Consider the following 20913-nt stretch of genomic DNA (forward strand, 5'->3'; position numbering starts at 1 on the left):
GGTAGCAGGGAAAAAACCCCAATACTCGTAGGCTACTGGGCTTGTGATCCTCTCTTTCTTGCAGAGGTCATCTCAGGACAAGCAAACATCTGATTCTGACAGTGTGGCAACCACAGAGACCAGCTCTTCTGTGACTCGGAGGGAAGCTCATGAGCAGGGTGAGTCCCCACCACCTCTCTGATAGTCTAAGAGCCAGGTGTGACTTTTGCTGAGGCGGCACCAGTGTCAGCACTGCCCCAGAATTGGTGAGCCTGTAGCCCTGTGCTTTTCTTCAGGGCTACAGAGGCGGGGGGGGGGGCACTCTATAGTGTTATAGAGGTTGTACCCTAAACACCCAAGGTGTCCTGTTTCTGGCTCTACTCTACATTTCAGCTGATTTCAAATAGTTCTTCTTTTCGGAATATTACAGTGAATCTTGCAGGCCACGCCCAAGCCTAAACGTATCTCCTCCGCTCCCCTAATCCTGTTCCGACTTTTGAAACTCTTGTTTTGCAGCCCTGTATATTATGGAGGTAACTTAAATGTGCCTCTGATGCGGTTTTTTACTTGAAGGCATCAGTTTTTAACCTCTGCGTTCTCCTTCTAGGGAAGGGCAAGAAGAGTGGTTTAGCCGAATTAAAGGGCTCTGTGAGTCGAGCAGCTGGGAGAAAAATCACCAGGATAATTAGCTTTTCCAAGAAGAAGCCATCCCCTGAGGATACCCAGACATCTTCTACTGAGGAAGACATCCCCTGCTGTGGTTTGTACTGGGACGATGGGGAAGTAGAGATGGAAACTATCAATTAGTTACCGTATTTTTCGCACCATAAGACACACTTCCCCCCCAAAAAAAAAGTGGGGGGGGGAAAGTGTGTGCGTCCTATGGAGCGAAGGTACCTTCCTCCGGGGGGGGGGGGCAATCCGCTGCCTCCGCCTCTGATCCCGGCGCTTCCCCCGTGCCTGCCTGCCTGGCTCCAGCTTCTTCCAGCAAGCGCTGGGATCGCTCCACGCTGCCCCCACCGCAAACCCAGCGCTTCGCGAGCGCCAGCTGCGGAGGGGGCAGCGTGCTTCCTCCGTGCCTGTCTGCCTGGCTTCAGCTCTGATGCTTACAGTAAGCCCCGGGATTGGAGGGCAGAGGGAGCGATCCTGTCGCTTGCTGTAAGCGTCAGAGCTGGAGCCAGGCAGACAAGCACGAAGGAAGCACGCTGCCCTCTCCGCAGCCGGCGCTCGCGAAGCACTGGGTTTGCGGTGGGGCCAGCGTGGAGCGATCCCAGCGCTTGCTGGAAGCAGAGCTGGAGCCAGGCAGGCAGGCGCGGGGGAAGCGCCGGGATCAGAGGCGGAGGCAGCGGATCGCCCCCCAGGAGGAAGGTGCCTCCTATGGTCCGGAGCGCCTTATGGTGCGAAAAATACAGTACTTTTATGCCCCCAGGACTTGTTTGGCCTACCCTTGCCTTGCACTACAAGTTGATTAGAGAGATCTATTGCCAAAAAGTTAAGCTAGAGGAGACACTGGAAGATTCATGATCAGATCTTGCCAGCCTTTTTAAAAAGTGCAACTACATACAGCCTTGAATGTAGTTCATCTCCGCCCCCCCCCCCGCCCCAAACACAGTTCTGCTTATCAGATCCACCCTCCCTGTGCTGTTATTAGCCTTGGAAGGGGAAGCCTGTATTTTGCCTGTCTTAGCTAATAGCTAATAGTGGGAAAGATTATTTTGATAGGCAGAGCCATGTAGGGTGTATATATGTGTAAGGATTAAATTCCCTCTCTACACCAGGGAACTTTTAAAATACTGGGGAAGTCTGATTTCTGTTACATGTATCTCTTCTGTGTTAACCGTATGTTTGGGAGCACTTTTCTTTTAACTGCAAAATTGACCGTTGCACCTTCCCTAGTTTCCTTTGTTCGCTGTAAGACGAACTGTAGTCAATACAAGCATGAATTACTGCCAAGCTATGCCGTGGATGTCTTTTTTTCCTTCTGCTAGCATCCATTCATTCTAGGTGTCAGGTGGGACTGCTGCCTTTACTTAACTCTGTGAAGCAGCTAATGTCTGATGCAGGTAGAGAAGTGTTTTTGTTTTAAATAATCTGTCTTCTGGGGGGGAAAGATGAGTTAAATAACCTGACTGATACTCCCAGGTAGGCAGCCTTGTTGTTCTGAAGCAGTAGAACAAATTTTGAGTCCAGTGGCGTGTTTAAGACCAACAAGGTTTTATTCAAGGTGTGAGCTTTCATGTGAAGAAGATATTGGATTTATATCCCGCCCTCCACTCCGAAGAGTCTCAGAGCGGCTCACAATCTCCTTTTACCTTCCTCCCCCACAACAGATACCCTGTGAGGTGGGTGGGGCTGGAGAGGGCTCTCACAGCAGCTGCCCTTTCAAGGACAATCTCTGCCAGAGCTATGGCTGACCAAAGGCCATGCCAGCAGGTGCAAGTGGAGGAGCCGGGAATCAAACCCAGTTTTCCCAGATAAGAGTCCGCACAAGAAGATATTGGATTTATATCCCGCCCTCCACTCCGAAGAGTCTCAGAGCGGCTCACAATCTCCTTTACCTTCCTCCCCCACAACAGACACCCTGTGAGGTAGATGAAGATATTGGATTTATATCCTGCCCTCCACTCCGAAGAGTCTCAGAGCGGCTCACAATCTCCTTTACCTTCCTCCCCCACAACAGACACCCTGTGAGGTGGGTGGGGCTGGAGAGGGCTCTCACAGCAGCTGCCCTTTCAAGGACAACCTCTGCCAGAGCTATGGCTGACCCAAGGCCATTCCAGCAGGTGCAAGTGGAGGAGTGGGGAATCAAACCCGGTTCTCCCAGATAAGAGTCCGCACACTTAACCACTACACCAAACTGACACCAAGCAGGCACATTTACTGACTGATACTTGTTAGGAAAACATCTCGTGATTGTCAGTCGGCTTTGGCGCCAGGATCTACCCTCTTGCTTTCAGATCTGTCATAACAAAGCTCAATGCTTTTTAGTTTCTTGGAAGACAATCTTTACACTTTGGCTTTTATCTCTGGCTACTGGTTGCTCAGCTGTCTTTTGTCACCCAACAGGCTACTTGAATGTTCTGGTTAACCAGTGTTGGAAGGAACGTTGGTGCCGCTTAAAAGGCAACACACTTTATTTCCACAAGGACCGCACTGACTTAAGAACCCATGTGAACGCCATTGTCCTACGGGGCTGTGAGGTGGCACCAGGGCTGGGACCCAAGCACCCCTTTGCTTTCCGCATCCTTCGCGGTGGACAAGAAGTTTCTGCCCTTGAGGTGAGTGCGGCTTTTGCTCTTGGTGGCTCTGAAGGATCAAAATGCTTTTACAGACTCAATTGAGACAGCCCATGCACAAACCAATATGTCCCCAAACCTGGATGGCATTGTACAAAACTTAGGCTAAATGGCAATGCCTTGGATGCGAGCAGAACTCCGATGAGCCTTTCTCTTGCTATGAGGGGAGTAGCAAATCCAGCCATGCAGGGTGATTTCACTGGCCAAGGGATTCATTGAAGCAAGATATTCAGTCAACACAAAAAGCTGTTTTTGAGCAACAGAAGATAGCCTTACCATTGGCACTTCTTCCCTGAGAAGCTGTAGCATTACTCAAAATATCAGAAGGAATTTCACTTCACCTGTGCAGAAGTCTTCTGCTTGTTTCATAAATCGTTGCAAAAATGAATCACGTAACAAGTCTTGCATACAATACTTATTGTTAGTCAGCCCTTCCTCTAAGGAGCTCGGGGTAGCATATATGATTCTCCTTTCCTCCTTTTTTATCCTTGCGACAATCCAATGAGGTTCATTTAATAGTTCAACACTCAGTGAGCTTTCGTGGCTGAGTGGAGGATTTAAACACGAATCTCCAGTCCAACACTCTAGCCTCTGCACCAAACTGGTCTTTACTTGGCTCTTCTAATGTAATCCAAGTGGGCATTTGAACATCTGTACATTAACATGTCAAAAAAAAAATTCTGGTTTCACTAAATCAGATGATCAGTAGCAAACACGATCTGAAAGCAGACGATGGTAGATAGCTGACTTATGGTGACCCCGTAGGGCAAGAGACATTGGTTTGCCTCTGCATTGGGCTTCCTTGGTGGTCTCCCATTCAAATACTAACCAAGGCCAGCCCTGCAGATATCAGGCTAGCTGCCAAATCAGGGCATGAGTTACATAGTAAAGGAGCCATGTTCTTTTGCCACTCACCCGTTGTGCAGCATGGTGAGACACCCAGGTTCATATCACCATTCTGTGCCATACAAGCTCACGGGATGATTTTTGGCCAGTAACTTTCTCTCAGGCCAACATACCAGGCCTGGGTTATTTTGAGCCTGAAATGGAGGAAGGGAGAACGATGAGATGAGCTGCTTGGAGGAGAAAAGTGGGATATAAATATCTAAATATATAAAGGCTTCTACATGTACGGCCAGCGATGATCTGATAAAGCATCAGTCTATATTTGAGGGCAAGTGAGATTTGATGCAGGTGAGAAATGAGTAAGATGGCGGTTTCACTGTTTCATACAGATCAACCCTTAATCCTAGCCAAAACACTCTCCCTTCCGGGAGTCTCAGGCTTGCCTTGGCCTGATGGGAATAACTGAACAAAATGGGACTATCTATGTGCTTTCATAATGTAACCCATTACCCACTTGTTTAGAGAAGAAGCTACACTTGCAGAGCTGAGTCTAACACAGAAGAGACTTGGGATATTGCTGTGGTAAACAACATGGCTTCAGACTTGGGAGGCAGGAAGCTTGAGGATAAGGAACCATGACAGCAGTGCAAAAAATATCCTTTAGAGTATGTTTATTTAATGCCTGGGAGTTTTCTGCCTCATTCCCCAGATAAATAGGCATTTCCTTTCACTTTTAACTACCATCTTTACTCAAAAGGAATATTACCATGAATGTAAAATCATCACTACCATTCTTAAAAATGTTATGCATATAAAAAAAATTGTAATTGGACATAACTGTAACTTGTATGTGAATGTAATGTGTAATAGGGGAGGGACGGTGGCTCAGTGGTAGAGCATCTGCTTGGGAAGCAGAAGGTCCCAGGTTCAATCCCCGGCATCTCCAACTAAAAGGGGTCCAGGCAAATAGGTGTGAAAAACCTCAGCTTGAGACCCTGGAGAGCCGCTGCCAGTCTGAGTAGACAATACTGACTTTTATGGACCGAGGGTCTGATTCAGTAGAAGGCAGCTTCATATGTTCATATGTAACATGATCCCTCTTTTATATGTCGGCTTACCTGGAAAAAAACAGCAACCCGCGTCTTGCATCTGAGTAAATATAGTATTGTCTTAACCCCGCAGGCAAGCAGCTATGAAGATCTGGGCCGCTGGCTTGGGCTTTTGCTTGTCGAAACTGGTTCCCAGACGACCCCTGAGGCCTTGCATTATGACTATGTGGATGTGGAGAAAATAGCCAACATAATCAACGCAGTGAGACACTCCTACCTGTAAGGGCCTCTGCTAGCATCCGGTGAAATTGTTGGGGTGGGAAGCAACTGCTCTTTCTTCTGAGCCTCTGATAATCATGCTTCTTTTTATGACCATTTAGGTAAATCCAAGATGGATTTACTGCATCTCTGATTCTGTTATGTGACATTCTGATGGATTCAGACTTGCAAGGCGGAACAGAGGTGGCCACGAATAGCGATGCGATGAACAGGGAGGGTGACAGGCCGAGGCAAGCAAGCTGGCATTCGTGACCTATGATGGATGTAAATGTAGTGGGGTGCATTTCTTACTCTCTGACTGTGGTCTGGGATGCAGGGACAAAAGAATGTTACTCTATGGACACAACCAACACATGTAGAGAGAGACTGGGAGCAAGTGTGGTGGCCTCTCCCATGCCTACATGCATTTGCCTCTGATTGTGGGCACATTACAGAAGAGCAAGGAGGGCCATATTGGCTGAGTGCATAGATATATCCTGTTTGGGGGCATGGTTACAAGTGTAGGCGCCATCCTCATGGAACAAATGTTCGGAGTCATAGGGACAAAGTAAACATGCATACAGCTTCTCTGTGCATTTGCATTATGGCAGGTGCTCATAGGAAGGGGTCAGGCTGGCTCGCAAACAGATGTTTGGCCCCGTAAACAGATAGATTGTATGTACATGTTTTCTGTGTGCCTCTTCAACAGGTTTACAGTGCAGTCCCAAACAGGATTACACTGTGTCCAAGTCAATGGGTATAACTCTTAGGTTTATGCTTTGAATTACCCTTTTGTATGCATGAGTGAGATAAGAAGAAGGTAGCTGTTTTCACTGTTTCTTTGTCTTATCTGGTGTGCGGACTCTTATATGGGAGAACAGGGTTGGATTCCTCACTCCTCCACTTGCACCTGCTAGCATGGCCTTGGGTCAGCCATAGCTCTGGCAGAGGTTGTCCTTGAAAGGGCTGCTGCTGTGAGAGCCCTCTTCAGCCCCAGCCACCTCACAGGGTGTCTGTTGTGGGGGAGGAAGGTAAAGGAGATTGTGAGCTGCTCTGAGACTCTTCAGAGTGGAGGGCGGGATATAAACCCAATATCTTCTTCTTCTTTCGAGGTATGGAGTAGAGAGCTTAATCCAAGTTAGTGAATTTAGAACAAGGATTAAAGATTATAATTAGGGGGTTTTGTGAGGGCTATTTCACATATTATACAGCAGGAGATTTAGATGAGCAGCAGTGTTCATTTAAACATGGAGCATCTATAACATCCTCCTGATGAGCAAACCTCTAGCAATATGCGCACTTAATTTTTTCTCAGCTGTAATTTGCGAGGAGTCTCCAAGAGTCAAAACACAGCGTTTTGACGTAGCATGCTGTTTAGCCCAGCATACCTATATGCCTGAATTTCCCCCTAAAGGCCATATCCTCTGCTGCATTACACAAAGCACTGAACTTGTGCAGAAGATTTGTGCGATGGAATCAATAAGCAAAGCAGGAGTGGTTGTGGCTCAGGAGTAGAAAACAAGCCTTGCGTGCAAAAGTTCCCAAATTCAGTCTCCAGTATCTTTGTAACAGACATGTCTCTGTCTGAGATGCTGGAGAACTGCTGCAATTCTGTGGGATACTGAGCAGGATAAACTAATCGTCTGACTTGGTATAAGGTAGTTTTCATATGATAAAGTGTCCCTGCGTTCAGGGACAAAAAAAATCTGTTGTCCGTCCCTGGACCAAGGGAGGCTAGGTTGCGGCAGACGCGAGCCAGGGCCTTCTCGGTGGCAGTGCCAGAATTGTGGAATGCTCTCCCAGAGGCCATAAGGGCCCTGCGGGATCTTTCTACTTTCCGCAGGGCCTGTAAGACCGAACTGTTTCAACAGGCCTTTGAGACCTAACCTAAATTGGGAGAGAGCTGCCACTTCACACCGTTACAGAGTACCATGATCACCATTTGCATTGATATCTACGTTAAATTATATTATAGTGATACAGCACCGAAAATGCAATGGAATGTTTTAAATGTTTAAGTGTTTTAAATAATTTTAAATTGTAGTTTTTTTTATCGGTTAAATTGTAAAAATGTATGTTGTTAGCCGCCCTGAGTCCGCTTGTGGAGAGGGCGGGATAGAAATTTAAAGAAAGAGAGAGAGAGAGAGAGAGAGAGAGAGAGAGAGAGAGATGATGGATGGATGGATGGATGGATGGATGGATGGATAGATAGATAGATAGATAGATAGATAGATAGATAGATAGATAGATAGATAGATAGATAGATAGATAGATAGATGATGGATGGATAGATGATGGATGGATGGATGGATGGATGGATAGATAGATAGATAGATAGATAGATAGATAGATAGATAGATAGATAGATAGATAGATAGATAGATAGTCTATTAGTGCACAGAAGAGTTTAGTTGTTTTTGCTTATGAACTTTTTTTAAAAAAAGGATGCTATTGGCAGACAGTGTCTGAGGAGTAAAGACTTTTTGTGCATGTTTCTCTCTCTGCATGTTCAGGTGGGCCAGTTCCTCCTCCCTTGAGAACCAAACAGATGCTTCCCGAGTGTTGTATGATGAAGTCCCATATGAGAAGGTGGAGGTATTAAAAAAGGCTATAGTTGTATTTTCTTCATCTCCTGCTTTCCCTGGCACTATCCTGGTTGCACGTGACTGCTGTTTGGCGGCTAGGGGGCCTTTCCCAGGCAGAGGCACCTAAGATAACTGTTTCTCACAGTCATGCAGCCCAGGAAGGAAATAGAGGGCGTTTTCCCACAGAGCTTACCTCAGATCGACGTCCCTCTTCACCGCGCAGCGTCTGCGCGGATTTCCCACCAACTGCTCCGCATAACCAGGAAGTGCCAGACCTTTTGCGTCGCAGATGTAAACCGCTAAAAACCAGTTTACGTTAGCGACGCAAAAGCTGCGGCTCTTCCTGGTTATGTGGAGCAGTTGGTGGAAAATCCACGCAGATGCTGCGCGGTGAAGAGGGACGTCACTCCGAAGTAAGCTCCGGGGGGAAACGCCCAGAGTCTCTGCTCTTACTTACCAATGACCTGCGCATCCTTTGAAATGATCGTTTCTGGGGGGTTTTTCTGTGTCCCCTGTGCAGTTGGAAAAGTCAGGGCGGCCGTCAGGATCCCAGGTGAAGCGCCATGGTTCCTCTTGCAGTGAGAAATCACGCCGTGTGGATCCACAAGTCAAAGTCAAGCGCCATGCATCAAGTAGGTTTTGCTGTGGTCTAGCTGTTGGGTGCCTGTTGTGGGTGCCTTGTCACTCGGCTTTGGGTGGAGGAAGGTGTGGGTCTTGGAGCTGACATTTATAAAATTCTCTTTCCAGCTCCTTAAGGCCGTACAACAATCACTCCTTGCTCTCGGGTTCTGGTTACAGGACGTTTACTAGTTTTTTTGCTTATTTGTGTTCCAGAAATAACACGCTAAGTTCATAAGGTCATTATTTATCTCAGGTATTTATATACCCCCACCTTTCTCCTGGCACAGTCAGGAGCCAAAGCAGGTAATAACAATTAAAAACACAAAAAAAAACCCATCTCTGTTAAGAATTAAACAGATTAAGACATGTGCTTCATGTATCCAGCTGGGATACACCGTACAGCCAAGTAAATGTACCTATTAGAGAAGAGGCCTTAACGGCATAACTCATTTGCTGTCTTATTCTGAGAGCCAGACGACACTTTACGGGTGGACGTAGGACAACTTGTGCCCACCAATTTGATGAAATGGTCATGGGGAGGGGGGCTGTTATGGCACTTGAAAACTTGTGGGGGGATTGATCACATGGGGCTGCCACACTGTGGAGTGGGCCCTCGTGGCAATTTTTAAACGACTAAATTCTTATCTAAAACGGGGTTGGCAGCCATTGTCCTGTGGATTGTCCAGTTGCCTGCCCCATTATATGTAGTTTGGCTCTGAGTCAACTGGCCCATCAAGGTCAATATGGTCTACTCTGACAATGGCTTTCCAAGGTATCAGGCAGAGGTTACCTACTTTCATGTTACCTACTCTCTGATCCTTATACCTGGAAATACCAGAGATTGAACCTGAGACCTCCTTCATACAAAGCCAATACTTTACCACTGAACTACAGCCTTGACTTCTTGGAAGCTATTGTCAGACAGTGGAACTTCAAATCAACCAGACCTTGAATTGATACAAAGTTTAGGCTTTATTCGAAAATCCATAGCATCTGAACGAAGGAAGATTGGAACTGATAAAGTGTTACATACTAGGGTATGTCTTAAAGAATTCTACATCAAAGGTTACTATGTGAAAAACCACATTTCTAAACATTGCTGGGTCGAGGTGCAAGGTTTCACACGGTCATTCCTTCTTATCTCATTGTTGTTGCCGCTTCACAGCTGAACTGCCATCCCTGTGGGTGCTTATCTTCAAAGGAAGGTGGCTTTTGTTAGTTTCAGGGAAAGGAATGTTCACACCAACTGTTAGTAACATTCTGGGCCTCTACTTTGATATTTTTCTCAGGGTTAGTAACATGGGTTAGAAAATGGAGTCGGTTAGGCTAAGCATCTCATCACAGTTATATTCCATTGTCTGACCACTATTTCTTCTGAATAAATATGGATAGAACTTCAGTGTGTTTCCCTTTTTGCTTTGTAGTCTCTCTCGGTATTCCTTGGGTTTGGGTTATTTCCCCCCCCCCCCTTTATTTAGCTTCTCTTTGCCTAAACCCAAAGCAACTGTGATGCTTCAGAAATGCTGGGCTGAATCCATGCTGGCTTAAGCTCTCGAGCTTGTTCTGTGAGAAAACCACTGTCCATGTTTTATGTATACAAGCAGTCATACTGTATACTGCCTTTTGAGTCTCATCAGCCGTATCTTTGCAGATTAAATCAATTTTACCAGGATACCAAGTCTAGGCCCAATCGAATATGTGGCTATGCTCCCACAAACCACTACTTCTTTGCCAACAAGAAGATATATAATCAGCAATAAAAAACCTCTATGCAGCATTAAGGGACTGTGTTTGAAACGCAGATGGGTTAAGTCTTAAGTGGGTTCCGTTTTTATTCATTGAGGCTAATATTGTGCCTTTCGAGGTTAAAGGTGCCATCCTCCAGAGAGGAGTGGGGATTCCCTAGAATTACAGCTCATCTCCAGACTGCAGAGATCACTTCCCCTGGAGAAAATGGCTGCTTTAGAGGGTGGGCTGTATGGCATTATACCCCACTGAAGTCCCTGTCCTCTCCAAGCTCCACCCCCAAATCTCCAAGAGTTTCTTAAGCTGGATACGGCAACCCAAACCACCACCCCCTCCTCTGCCAGTGGCCAGGCAGACTTGGCAACCCTTTTTGCGATTGATCTATTCAATGTTGACCCTGCCTTTAAACTTTCCCCACCCCCCCTGCTGGAGAGGGGGAGATAGGGATGCCTTGCCTCAAGGGCCTAACGTTGGCTTTGCCTACTCTCTCTCTCTCTCTTTGGTGTGTCTGAAGATGCCAATCAGTACAAGTATGGCAAAAACAGGGCTGAGGAAGATGCCAGGATGTTCCTGACAGAGAAGGACAAACTGGAGAAGGAGAAGGCTTCCATCCGGACTGAGCTGGCGACGCTGCGCAAGGAAAAGCGAGAGCTGCGAGAAGCCATGAAGAGCAGGGCAGGTACGAGTCTGCTCACTGAGAAGGAAACTCTCCTTCTTCCAAGCGCATTCATTTCTTTAGCACCCCACAACTCTGTACAGATTCCTTCTTTCTGACCTGCAGGAGCACACATACCAGTTTGGCCCTAAACCCTTCAGAAACATCTACCGAAGCATCCCCCTTTCTCAGCTGAAGAGATACCTCCGTCCTTTTCTTAGGATTCCTTGTCAATCAATCAATCTTTCTTAAAAACGGTCCTTGACCAGTACAGAATAAAACAGGTTCATACACTCCAATTTAAAAAAAAAACAACAAAAACTATGAATAGTGTTAGCATTTAAAACATAATAATAAAATATTTAAAAGTATAATTTTAATGTTTCTTAAACCTTCTTTATCTGCCAAATTCTGCAAGCGGCTGGAAGAAACTTTGCACTACTCACTAAAACCAGTGGATGTCCATCAGTTAGCAGCATTCTAATATACACTGATTCTGGATGGCCAGGGTATGTACTAATTATAGGGGAGACAAACTTAATACAAACTTCTAAGAAGAAGAAGAAGAAGAAGAAGAAGAAGAAGATATTGGATTTATATCCCGCCCTCCACTCCGAAGAGTCTCAGAGCGTCTCACAATCTCCTTTATCTCCCTCCCTCACAACAGACACCCTGTGAGGTGGGTGGGGCTGGAGAGGGCTCTCACAGCAGCTGCCCTTTCAAGGACAACCTCTGCCAGAGCTATGGCTGACCCAAGGCCATTCCAGCAGCTGCAAGTGGAGGAGTGGGGAATCAAACCTGGTTCTCCCAGATAAGAGTCCGCACACTTAACCACTACACCAAACTGGCTTAGTACACCAAACTTCTTAGTACTAAGGGCAGTGAAATAAAACATGCTCAGTTTCAATTTCTTCTGTACTACAAGCACATAACCTATTTTCCATCAGGACTTTTTTTATATCACCCTCCTAGAACTGCTGAGGGGAAAGCTTGATTTCTAGCAAGCATAATTGCTCTCCTATGGTTTGGTATCTCCAGACGAGAGAGATAAGCAGCTGGTGAAATGATGTATCTGGAGCTGTTGGTGGACAGAAAAGCCAGAGTGCTGCCATTAAATATCCAGCACTCTTTGCTTCATAGGGCTGTTTGCCTGTTTGTACCCAAGCTTCAGGACAGAAAAGGAGAAAAACTGGAACTCCTCAGCTTATTTTGAACTGCCTTTAGCCAGGTTGATTAATGGCTAGAACTAAGAATCAGGGGAGTTAAACCCCAGGGTTTTAGTTTTAACTTTAACCAAAGATTAAATGAGGTAAGATACACTCTGGCCTCCATTTTTACCATGCCTGTTTCCAGACATATACTAGCATTTTGGATTACACTCATTCTAGAGGTAGGGAGGTGGCCCCCTAACATGATCCTATATAAAATCTGTGCCAGTGTTTTGGCCTGAAATAATTTAAGAGCCACTGGAATAAAATGACCACTCTTATCATTAAGATCAAAAGACAAATTCTGTCATTTTCGGTGAAATGGTATAAAACTGCTGATAAACTTCACCAGGTTATGAGGTATTTTTGGTTTAACACTGATCCTCCAGGCAATAACATGGCTGCTGTTTAGTTTTCCAGCTTGGCCCTAGCACTTATTATTTTGTGCTGGATATGTGCCCAATATCTGCTACCTACAAAAAACTCATTTGTTTCTACTCAGTACTGCCAAGTCTGCATAGCTTCAAATCGATCACAGAAACAATTGCAGTTTGCTTTCGAAGTAGCTCAAGGAAAGCACAATAGCACCATCTGCTGGAATAAGAATTTCTTCTATGAAAGAAAGTTTTAGAGGGCAGTCGGGTTGGTCTGCAGTAGAATTGCTAGATTTGAGTAGGGAGCGTCGAATCTCAAAAGTGTATATGCCCAAAATGTTGTTGGTCTCTAAGTTGCTACTGGACTCAAATCTAGCTGTTCTATCAAAAGATCATGGATAGGTTTGTGAAAGCTGGAAGAAGCAGGTCTGTTCAGCCTTTCTATTAACTTGGATTTAGTGCATTTTTAACCCTGCTCCTCTTCCAAGCTGCTCAAGGCGGTTCTTACTTCCTCCATTGTCTTCTTTCAGCAGCCCTGTGATGTAGGTTAGGCTGAGAGAGACTGACTGGCCCAAGGTTACTCAGTGTGTTTTGCGCAGAGCATGGATTTGAACCTGGGTCTCCCAGGTCTTCATCCTGGTTAAGTGTGCGGACTCTTATCTGGGAGAACTGGGTTTGATTCCCTACTCCTCCACTTGCACCTGCTGGAATGGCCTTGGGTCAGCCATACTTCTGGCAGAGGTTGTCCTTGAAAGGGCAGCTGCTGTGAGAGCTCTCTCAGCCCCACCCACCTCACATGGTGTCTGTTGTGGGGGAGGAAGGGAAAGGAGATTGTGAGCCGCTCTGAGACTCTTCGGAGTGGAGGGCGGGATATAAATCCAATATCTTCATCTACCTCACAGGGTGTCTGTTGTGGGGGAGGAAGGGAAAGGAGATTGTGAGCCGATCTGAGACTCTTCGGAGTGGAGGGCAGATATAAATCCAATATCTTCATCTACCTCACAGGGTGTCTGTTGTGGGGGAGGAAGGTAAAGGAGATTGTGAGCTGCTCTGAGACTCTTCGGAGTGGAAGGCGGGATATAAATCCAATATCTTCATCTACCCCACAGGGTGTCTGTTGTGGGGGACGAAGGGAAAGGAGATTGTGAGCCGCTCTGAGGCTCTTCGGAGTGGAGGGTGGGATATAAATCCAATATCTTCATCATCTTCTTCTTCAGTCCTCTTAACCTCTACTCTGGGTGCTTCCCATTCTGTTGCAGATTGCAAGCAGAAGTAAATATGAGCTTAATGCAGTTCATGGGAGCTTTTGTGTTAGACAAAGGCCTAAAGCTCCAGTTTCCCACCTCTCCTATTGTCAGGAAGAGGATAAAATTAACCTCCATTTCCCTTTACCGTTTCAAATGTTCACTCTTCTTCTGAGCTGCTTGATGTTCCTTGTTTGGCACCAAATGGAAGGTACAGGTTGATTCTTGCTCCATGTATGTATGTCGCGAACAGGGAAAGAGCTGAAAGAGTTGGAGCTTTGTGTCGCCACCCTGGAGGAACAGTGCAAAGCAAACGAGGCACGGCGTGTTGACTTGGAACTCCAGCTGACGGAAGTGAAAGAACGGCTGAAGCGGTCACTGGCAGGAGGGCCAGCTTTGGGGCTGACTGTGACCACCAAAACGGAAAGCAAAGTAAGGGAAAAGTTGCTGCTGTTTATAGGACTGAACTAGGTCTGCACCATACATGGCATTTTTGCTGCACAAGTGTAGAACAAAAGGTCATCAAAATAATATTGATACGCATGCACTGTTTTCTCACGTGGGGTAAACGGGTGCTTTCCTGTGCTTGATGTGGTAGCATACACCAGGAGTGGCCAAACTTGTTTAACGTAAGAGCCCCATCAAATAAATGTCTGACGTTTGAGAGCCGCAAGACATGAATGCGGCTGGACTCACTCGGGCCTGTCAGCTCCCGAGATACTGACCACACCCCCGTCAACTTCACAGTGCAATTATATATATTATTTCACAAACAGTGAGAGAGAGAGCATTGGGCAAAAATAAAAGCATCCTTGAGCTGCTGGCACAACATTTTATTTGTTTTAACTGATCTTTGATGGTAATAAACTAAAGCACGAGATAACTAGAACTACGGCTAGTGCATCGTGGAGTAGGGCAAGTAGGTGGCCACCTAGGGCACCGCCTCGCCTACAGAGGCACCACTGGGTGCCCCCTCTCCCCACGCTCAGCGTGTGTGCTCCTTGTAGCCTCCTTTCCCGAGATAAGGCAGGCTCTGTGGAGCACATGTGCTGCCCGCAGCCTCTTTCATATTCCCCAGGTCTGTGCTACAAACCCAGGAACGCCAGGCAGCACCTGCACAGTGAACTCCTTGGACCCTGTAACACAAGGATCTGTAACACAGACCCAGGGGATGCAAAAGCAGCCACCCCCAACCCCACTCGGCCTTCCCCGGTCCTGGGAAGGCTGAGCGGGATCAGGGCGGCAGTGGGCACACTTGGAGCCAGGCTCTGAGTGTGCATGCCAACCCCACTGAGCCCGGGACCCAGGAAGGCTGAGCAGGGTCAGCAGAGTGCTGTGGCCGTGGGCACACTCGGAGCCAGGCTCCAAGGACACCTGCTGCTGCCCTGACCTCACTCAGCCTCGGGGGGAATAGAACCTAATTTTGCTGGGTTCATAGAATCATAGAGTTGAAAGGGGACCCCCAGGGTGATCTAGTCCAACCCACACTACTTCTAGGTGAGCGCTGGAACACAAAGTTGCAGAATGGTTACTGTCAGGCTTCTCTTTCTTAATGATGCCAACACTCTCCTGTCTTAATTTGGAGCAGCAGTCCAGCCAAAGCTGTAGTAAGGCATGGACATCCTTGAGAAAGGGGAGAGCAAGAGGATCCTGGTGAAGTGGGCAGGAAGCCAGCTGAAACCACTAAGGTTGTTAGAGGGTGAAGGCCAGGGAAGGCAGAAGCCAAGACAGTTTGGTGTTGTGGTTAAGTGCGTGGACTCTTATCTGGGAGAACCGGTTCGATTCCCCACTCCTCCACTTCCACTTGCTGGAATGGCCTTGGGTTAGCCATAGCTCTGGCAGAGGTTGTCCTTGAAAGGGCAGCTGCTGTGAGAGTCCTCTCAGCCCCACCCACCTCACAGGGTGTCTGTTGTGGGGGAGGAAGGTAAAAGAGATTGTGAGCCTCTCTGAGACTCTTTGGAGTGGAGGGCGGGATATAAATCCAATATCTGCATCTACCTCACAGGGTGTCTGTTGTGGAGGAGGAAGGTAAAGGAGATTGTGAGCTGCTCTGAGACTCTTCGGAGTGGAGGGCGGGATATAAATCCAATATCTTCATCTACCTCACAGGGTGTCTGTTGTGGGGGAGGAAGGTAAAGGAGATTGTGAGCCGCTCTGAGACTCTTCGGAGTGGAGGGCGGGATATAAATCCAATATCCTCATCTACCTCACAGGGTGTCTGTTGTGGGGGAGGAAGGTAAAGGAGATTGTGAGCCGCTCTGAGACTTCGGAGTGGAGGGCGGGATATAAATCCAATATCTTCATCTACCTCACAGGGTGTCTGTTGTGGGGGAGGAAGGTAAAGGAGGTTGTGAGCCGCTCTGAGACTCTTCGGAGTGGAGGGCGGGATATAAATCCAGTATCTTCATCTACCACACAGGGTGTCTGTTGTGGGGGACGAAGGGAAAGGAGATTGTGAGCCGCTCTGAGACTCTTCGGAGTGGAGGGCGGGATATAAATCCAATATCTTCATCTACCCCACAGGGTGTCTGTTGTGGGGGAGGAAGGTAAAGGAGATTGTGAGCCGCTCTGAGACTATTCAGAGTGGAGGGCGGGATATAAATCCAATATCTTCATCTACCTCACAGGGTGTCTGTTGTGGGGGAGGAAGGGAAAGGAGATTGTGAGCCGCTCTGAGACTCTTCGGAGTGGAGGGTGGGATATAAATCCAATATCTTCATCTACCTCACAGGGTGTCTGTTGTGGGGGAGGAAGGGAAAGGAGATTGTGAGCCGCTCTGAGACTCTTCGGAGTGGAGGGCGGGATATAAATCCAATATCTTCATCTACCTCACAGGGTGTCTGTTGTGGGGGAGGAAGGTAAAGGAGGTTGTGAGCCGCTCTGAGACTCTTTGGAGTGGAGGGCGGGATATAAATCCAATATCCTCATCTACCCCACAGGGTGTCTGTTGTGGGGGAGGAAGGTAAAGGAGATTGTGAGCCACTCTGAGACTCTTCAGAGTGGAGGGCGGGATATAAATCCAATATCTTCATCTACCTCACAGGGTGTCTGTTGTGGGGGAGGAAGGGAAAGGAGATTGTGAGCCGCTCTGAGACTCTTCGGAGTGGAGGGCGGGATATAAATCCAATATCTTCATCTACCTCACAGGGTGTCTGTTGTGGGGGAGGAAGGGAAAGGAGATTGTGAGCCGCTCTGAGACTCTTCGGAGTGGAGGGCGGGATATAAATCCAATATCTTCATCTACCTCACAGGGTGTCTGTTGTGGAGGAGGAAGGGAAAGGAGATTGTGAGCCGCTCTGAGACTCTTCGGAGTGGAGGGCGGGATATAAACCCAATATCTTCATCTACCTCACAGGGTGCCTGTTGTGGGGGACGAAGGGAAAGGAGATTGTGAGCCGCTCTGAGACTCTTCGGAGTGGAGGGCGGGATATAAATCCAATATCTTCATCTACCTCACAGGGTGTCTGTTGTGGGGGAGGAAGGGAAAGGAGATTGTGAGCCACTCTGAGACTCTGAAATTCAAAGTGGAGGGCGGGATATAAATCCAATGTCATCATCATCTTCTTTCTCCTCTTCCCCTGCCCCCCCCCCGATGAACTATGGCAGGGGTTGCCAACTGTAGCTTTCTAGATGTTTTTTTTGCCTACAACTCCCATCAGCCCCAGCCAACATGGCCAATGGCTGGGGCTGATGGGAGTTGTAGGCAAAAAACATCTGGAGAGCGACCGTTGGCCACCCCTGCCATAGTTCATCGGGGGGGGGGGCAGGGGAAGAGGAGAAAGAAGATTATGGATTTATATCCCGCCCTCCACTCCGTTGGCCACCCCTGAACTATGGTATGGTTGTTCATAGGTGTAGCAGACCCTTCCTTGTTTCCAAACCTAACATCGCTGCTCTAAAATTAGGACCCAAGAAATGCATTTCTTACAAGGTTTTCCATTCCTGTTTTCTTTCAAAGCTTCATTAATGACAACAAATTACCATAATATAAGAGGAGTTTATAATCTGTTTTTTTTTTTTTCAAAACATGTTTATTGGCTTACAGGAGAGTGTCACCCAGCCACAGGGAAACCACCCAGATCACTTGGTGCCAGTTAACTGTGCAGCAGAGATGAGGAAACGAAGTCCTTCCCTCCTCCCTGCCAACAAGGGGAATGTGCTACAGAAAGCCAAGGTACAGCCCAGCTATGCCTCTGTCAAAATCCAGGGTGCGCTTGTGTCATTCTAGCAGAAGTCAAATTATTCAGTCTCTCATACACAGGACGCCTATAAGAAACATACGGAGTTGTTTTATGTTGACTCAATTCCAACGCTCTGTTGCTCAATATTATCTACTCCGATTGGCTGCACCATTCCAGGGACTTCATCAGAAACAGGGTTCTCCAGACACTTCTTATCGGAGACTTAGCTAAAGAGGGTGGGGATTGTACTTGGGACCTCCCGCATGCAAAGTGTGTGCTCTACAGCTGCTCTTCGCTTCGTATCCACGAAAAGACAACTCCTCTACAATGACTGGGATGACTGAAGTTGAACTCTCCCAGCTGGTCTTTATTTGAAGTAGTCTTTAGAAGAACAGATTTGCTTTATAGTTCAGCATACAGCAACTAGTGGGTAATAACGATTTTTTGGCACAATGAGCAAATTTGTGTTGCCAATTGGGATATTATAATCCAGGTAGCTAAAAAGGATAACTAATGGATCAGAAGGACAGAGGCCATTATAACTTGGAAGAGCGAAACATATTGAGAAACACAATTGGAACTACTTTGTTTAATTTCTAGCGTTGCAGCAATAATTTTATTAACTGATGTTTTCACAAGTGGTATAAATAATGTTTTTGGTCACTAATTTTGATTGTGCTTGTAACCAAGATTGGTGCAATATATAATTTGGAAACTTGCAAAATTTAAATGCTCTGACCCCGTAACATAGTTGCCTAATGATCTCTGGACATGTGTTTCTATGAGCAGACAGCTGTTTAGAGATGTGCTTTGTCTGTGGTTTTCTGTTATTTTTGTTGTGGGAAAATGTAGTACCCAATAAGTCTTTATTCCCCTAACGGGTGTGACATCTCTTATACTGCAAGCTGGTAGTCAGCATTACTTCATACATGCATTTGAACATACATAACTTTGGAGGAGATAATCCTTGCAAAAATGGGGAAATAAGAATGGCAACTGGGACATTCCCTGTGAAATATGGGACATTGCAAAACCCATGCGGGGGGGGGGGGGGGGGGCGATGTTCTTCCACTGAGGAAATCTACTTATAGTTCAAGGTTCCATGCCTTCCTACCCTGTTTTCTTTCTCCCTTTTTTTAGGAATGGGAAATGAAGAAAACATAAACATTGATCACTGGGCCTCCATCCCCAAGGAGACCTGCTTTCAAGCACCGGGACACATTTGGGAAAGGCTAAAGCAACACCAGAGCCTTTTCATCCCTGAAGGAGACTGCAAAGGGCTGCTGGGGAAGCTGGTTCTTCAGCAGGGAACACACCCACCCTCCAGTGAAAAAAGGGATTAACACATAGATGAGCTTTTGAGAACTGGTGTGGGTAATGGGGAGGGAGGCAGGGTGGGGAAAGGGAATCCTTTCAAGGATTTTTTTTTTTTTTAATTGTGTGTTCTCAAAATACTCCTCTCTGAGTGGCCTAGGAGGAGCGCTTCAAATAGGTTTGGTATGCCAGCTATCTGGATGGATGAACTTTGCTCTCAGTGATAAAAAGCAACAGGAATGCGGCTATTTTGGCCTAGTGGGAGGAGATGATGAAATTGTTTCGGAGTCCTCATTCAGCCAAGTCGGCCAAAGACCTTGGGCAAGTTACTTTTAACTTTCTCACTGAAACTCCAATCTAGATGAGCATTTCTTCACCTCAAGGAAATGAGGCATGACACAGAAGTGCCTTGCAATCAGTCTTCTCAGAGGATGCTATTTACAGGCGCGCTGTCAGCCTGTTTCACTGTCCTGCTTTCTGACAAACTAGATCAGGGCAGCTAGCCCAAAGCAAGACTGTCGACTTGAGGCAGAGACAGTGACATGGCCAAGTGAAGATTTTCTCAACACTGAGTCTGGTTTTAAAGCTCAAGCCCTGTCAGCATTGACCTGTGGGAGAAGTGTTTTGTCAACTTCCATAGTTGCTCTCAAGCTGCCTTTTAAGGTTTTTAATAAACACGTCAGGTAACATCAATATCAACAGAAGGGCATATAAAGTACTTCTTCCCCCCCCCCTTCAAGGACAGTCTAAATGTTTTTTTCCGGCCCAGCTATTGTAGTGGCCTGTTTGCCCATTCTCCTCTTCTCATAGCCGCTCAGTAGAAATGGAGCCCCATTTGGAACACATGAGAGAAGAAAGTTAACAAATTAATTGATAATCCCGGCAGAACTGGCTTCTGCAAAATGTTTCCCCAGGCCAGAGTTGTTTTTAAAATGACCATAGTCTCTGGTGAACTAGACTAGTGCTGAAGGCAAATCAGCCGCTGGAATATACTATGCGCACTCAGTAAAAGATATGCTGTCTTTTTCTTTTTTAAGTAAAATTCTCTGATGGAAGAGATTAGGAAACAGATTTTTGTAATGTCGTCTCGAGTTGCCTCTGATCAGTTTCAGGCTTATTGAATCCCTGGAATTTGAAAAGAACTAAAACCTGAGAGAAGCCTGGAAAAGAGGGCCCAAGGTGAAGGTCACAGAATATGCCTTCAGTTATCCTTCTGTACCATTCTAGCAGACCAGAAGCTGTAGTGACCTATTTTTTGTTAATGGGGGGAGGTGGGTGGGATGCTTGTCTCTTTCTGGATTCATATTGTGACATACATTTTGTTATTTAAGAATTGTCTGCACTTTAAGATCTGGATCTTCTCTCTCTGCCCCCCCCCCGCAAAAAAAAATATAAAAAAATAAACTTTGTATAGAGTTTTGTGCATACTTTGATGTATTTTATTTTATTTTACATTTGAGCCAATATGCAGTTTTAAAAACATCTCCTGAAATCGGTCATATTATGGGAGATCATGTGCATGCTCACGCTTGTACATACATACATACACCTTCATGA

General features: G+C 46.5%; 1 protein-coding gene across 1 annotated transcript in view; it reads left to right on the plus strand.

Annotated features, from left to right (window-relative positions):
* AFAP1L1 (actin filament associated protein 1 like 1) overlaps nt 1-20783 on the plus strand; it is a 116954-nt gene extending 96171 nt beyond the window's left edge. Inside the window, exons 10-19 of the mRNA XM_060240593.1 lie at nt 65-158; nt 587-739; nt 3046-3257; nt 5304-5449; nt 7942-8023; nt 8534-8645; nt 10895-11059; nt 14115-14293; nt 17907-18035; nt 19183-20783. Coding sequence (XP_060096576.1) covers nt 65-158; nt 587-739; nt 3046-3257; nt 5304-5449; nt 7942-8023; nt 8534-8645; nt 10895-11059; nt 14115-14293; nt 17907-18035; nt 19183-19206 — 1296 coding nt within the window. The 3' untranslated portion in view covers nt 19207-20783. The remainder of the gene's footprint in view (nt 1-64; nt 159-586; nt 740-3045; nt 3258-5303; nt 5450-7941; nt 8024-8533; nt 8646-10894; nt 11060-14114; nt 14294-17906; nt 18036-19182) is intronic.
* Nucleotides 20784-20913: the final 130 nt, after the last annotated feature.

The sequence above is a fragment of the Heteronotia binoei genome, chromosome 5 (genome assembly GCF_032191835.1).
Source record: "Heteronotia binoei isolate CCM8104 ecotype False Entrance Well chromosome 5, APGP_CSIRO_Hbin_v1, whole genome shotgun sequence".
Taxonomy (NCBI): domain Eukaryota; kingdom Metazoa; phylum Chordata; class Lepidosauria; order Squamata; family Gekkonidae; genus Heteronotia; species Heteronotia binoei.